General features: G+C 46.4%; 1 protein-coding gene across 1 annotated transcript in view; it reads left to right on the top strand.

Moving 5' to 3' along the window:
• Bbs4 (Bardet-Biedl syndrome 4) overlaps positions 1–3,388 on the top strand; it is a 43,837-nt gene that overhangs the window by 11,581 nt on the left and 28,868 nt on the right. Inside the window, exon 3 of the mRNA XM_013518828.1 lies at positions 2,978–3,057. Coding sequence (XP_013374282.1) covers positions 2,978–3,057 — 80 coding nt within the window. The remainder of the gene's footprint in view (positions 1–2,977; positions 3,058–3,388) is intronic.

Raw genomic sequence — 3,388 nt, 5'->3', positions numbered from 1 at the left:
CAAAAAAAAAAAAAAAAAAAAAAAAAAAAAATAAAAGGGACAAATTGTAGGGCTGCAGAAGGATCAAAACCCTCTAAGGGAACTTGAGATTCCCTGGGGGTAGAGACCAAGAACTTCTCCGGGCAGTTTGTATTTATTTAGTTTCAATCGAAGGAAGGGGATGCTGAGGCAAGCAGGGAACTGAACAGGACCTTGGGAGTCAGTTCAGGGACTTCTCCAAGAGTACATGTTGCCAGTTAAGAGAATGTCTTATCTCTCAGCTTGGCAGCTTTATTGCTCTGGAACGGGAGTGTCAGCAGCTCACTCCTTGGCTGCCTCAGCTGTGGTCATCTTGACTTCGGCGCATTGTGAATATGCTCTTTTCCAGCACAGCCAGAGGTCTCTGTGTTCAGCAGCTTAACGCTGTACAGCCGGGTCTGCAACACCTCACCTTTGAGAACACCTAAATACTAATGCTAATAGACATACCAGCAGTAACGGTAGCTGTGGTTTCCTTTGGGCTTCCTGGGTAGCAGGTACTGTTTCCAGCTTCTTTCTCACCTTCTTGTTTAAGGTTAACCTTAGGTCCTGCCCTCTGTGCCCTCATGCCTAGCTTTGTCTTTCTCATAGAAAAACACCGCTGCAAAGCGCCCCTTAGTAGCACTGGTTAGTGCCCCACCCTGTAAGCTCCCAGGAGCCTGGAGCACTTTGGCTCACTTCTGAGTCCCCCGTGCCCAGGACAGTGCCTGTGACGGCACGCAGGGACTGCTGGTTGAATGAATGAGCCTTAACTTCATAGGTTAGGAAACTAAATTTCCCAAGGTCCCACATTAGTATTAGGACAATTATGAGGGAATGAAACAAGGACGCTAAATTCTGGGCCTCTGGGCCCTTGGGCCTCCTAACAAATGGAATATTTTTTTTCTGTCTTCACCCTGGGATAGGATGCATCTTTTGTGAGGTTTTCATAAAAGGCAAGACCTGAAAGTTCACATTTTGGCAGGTTGTGGGGTTGCACACCTATAATTGCAGCCCTGGGAGGCTGAGGGAAGAGGATCTCCAAGGGTTTGAGCCCAGCCTGGGCTACATGGTGAGTTCAAGGCCAACCTGAGCTCTATAGCAAGACCACTAGTCAGGAAGCCGTGTGCCCCAGAATTCTTCATTGCAGTGCACTTCTTTGTCACTTTACACACAGAAACGTGCCTGTTTATTTATTTATTTATTTATTTTTCAGTACTGGGAAGTGAACCCAGGGCCTTTGCACTGAGCTATATTTACAGCCATTTTTTAATTTTTCTTTCTATTTTGAGACGAAGTCTCATTGAGTTGCTAAATTGCCCAGGCTGGGCTTGGATTTGTGATCCCTCTGCCTCAGCCTCCCAGAGTACTAGGATTACAGGCATGCACCCCCACACCTGGCTATACACGCATCTTTAATTTTAGTGATCTGTGTGGCTTTCAGTAGGAGAAATTTAATTCTGGAAGTGGTTAGGCAGAATAGGAATGGCTAAGTCATGGAAGGAAGGAAACAAGACTAGAAGGGCAGGGCTGGGGATGTAGCCTGCGTAGCAAGCATGAAGTTGTGAGCTCGAGTCCCAGTACAAAAAAGACTAGAAGGGCATTCTACCAAGAGAATGCGGGTGACTGGAGGGTCAGTTGCTTAAAAATGTCTCATTTTTCTTCCAGCATACAGAATAGATCAATACTTTATGTCATCATTTCATTTTACAAATCCACCAATGCTCCCTATTCTGGGGAAGAGTGGACACCACTGCTCTTAATTTTTGTGTTGGAGCAGCATTGCCCCTGGGTCCCAGGCAGCTTTTTTTTTTTTTGGTGTCCAGACTCGAACTCAGGACCTTGTGCTTGCCAGGAAAGCGCTGGGCCTCTGAGCTACATCCTTGGCAGGAAGCTGCTTTTTATTCCCTGTCAGATGATGGGCATGTAAATTTTAGGCTTTCTGTGGGTTGTTTCTTCTAAGGTTCTGGGACATTCAGAAATTGGTTACAGATCACTGCCTTCTCTTCCCCTGCTCGCCCTTTTCCTTTACGTTTTTAAAAATTAGGTATATCTCAAGCGTAATAAAATAATGTGCTGTAGAGGCGCCAGCCAGTTAACAAACCAAAGCATGTAGTTAAGTTTACTTGAAGGCTTTGTAGTTTTTTGAGAAATAAGCATGAGCTGAAGTCTCCTTTTATCTTTTCCAGTCCTATTCCTCGCTCTGCTTCCCTCAACATCTTTCCTCTTCTGAGGTGGTCATGGTTCCTTCTCCTCCCTGGTACCACAGAAAAGGAACTTATTGGTGAATTTTTATGTGTAGCTTACATTTTTGCCTTTCATGGGCAAGGGACTGATTGTGCGTTCCATGTTCAGCAACTCTGATGTTTTCCATTATTGCTTCTCATTCTCGGGCAAGTCCCCAGTGTTCCCGTTAGAGCCATTCCTTTTTTTTTTTTTTTTTTTTTTTTTTGAGACAGGGTCTCACTATGCAGTTCAGGCTGGCCTTAAGCTCACTTTGTAGCCCAGGCTGGTCTCGAACTTGCAAGGATCCTCCTGCCTCAGCCTCCCAAGTGCCGGGATTACAGGCATGTGCCACCACGCCCGGCTATTCCTAAAGATGATGTGTAACTAATTACAATATTTTTGGCATTCTGATCATGTGTGCCATGAACAATACTAAAATGGATTTAGTTAGAGCTCCTGAAATTGATCAGCCGGGAGAGAGGGAGGAAAAAAGACAAAGTATGATGCTTTATGTTTTTCAGGCCAAGTTGTCAGCTTAGAAACTGACATCATCAGCCGCAAAAACTCCAGAGACAGGCACCGGCATGCAATAGACACACATTTCTGTGTGTTTCTGCCGCACTTAACCTTACGGCTCACACCAGGAAGAAGTGACCATGAGGCTGCCATAGGCTTGTGTTTAATTTAGACATGAGAGCAGTGCAGGAGGAGCAAGTCTAACTGACCGTGGTGTTGTGTCACATGTGCTCCCCAGCTCCAGAGTGTCCCATCTTGGAGAAGCTGAACTGGCTGATCCATCTGCACTACATCCGGAAGGACTACGAGGCATGCAAGGTGAGCGGCCGCACCGGGTGGTGGGCGGCTGACAGTGTCCCCACGCCGTCTGTTGCTCAGTCAGCAGATGTTGACTAACTGTCCCTGGCCTCCATTGGCCATGCCTGGCCTGGTCTCAATGCAGGCAGTGGGGCAGGTCCCTGTGCACCCTTGCGTTTTCTCACATCCCCACCATTGGCATGGGGCATCCGTTCTTGCAGACTTGTTGGTCCTGGTGGAGGCAGTGGCCAACTCAGTGTTTTACATCTTTGGATAGGTAGCTATGGTATTTCAAATTGAGTTTTATTTTATAATTCCCTTATGGCGAGGCTCATTATCATCAACATATATA

This window comes from Chinchilla lanigera, unplaced genomic scaffold (genome assembly GCF_000276665.1).
Source record: "Chinchilla lanigera isolate Chin_1 unplaced genomic scaffold, ChiLan1.0 scaffold00049, whole genome shotgun sequence".
NCBI classification, from domain to species: Eukaryota; Metazoa; Chordata; class Mammalia; order Rodentia; family Chinchillidae; genus Chinchilla; species Chinchilla lanigera.
The sequence above is the reverse complement of the archived record's forward strand: the minus strand, read 5'-3'. Positions and strand labels throughout refer to the sequence as shown.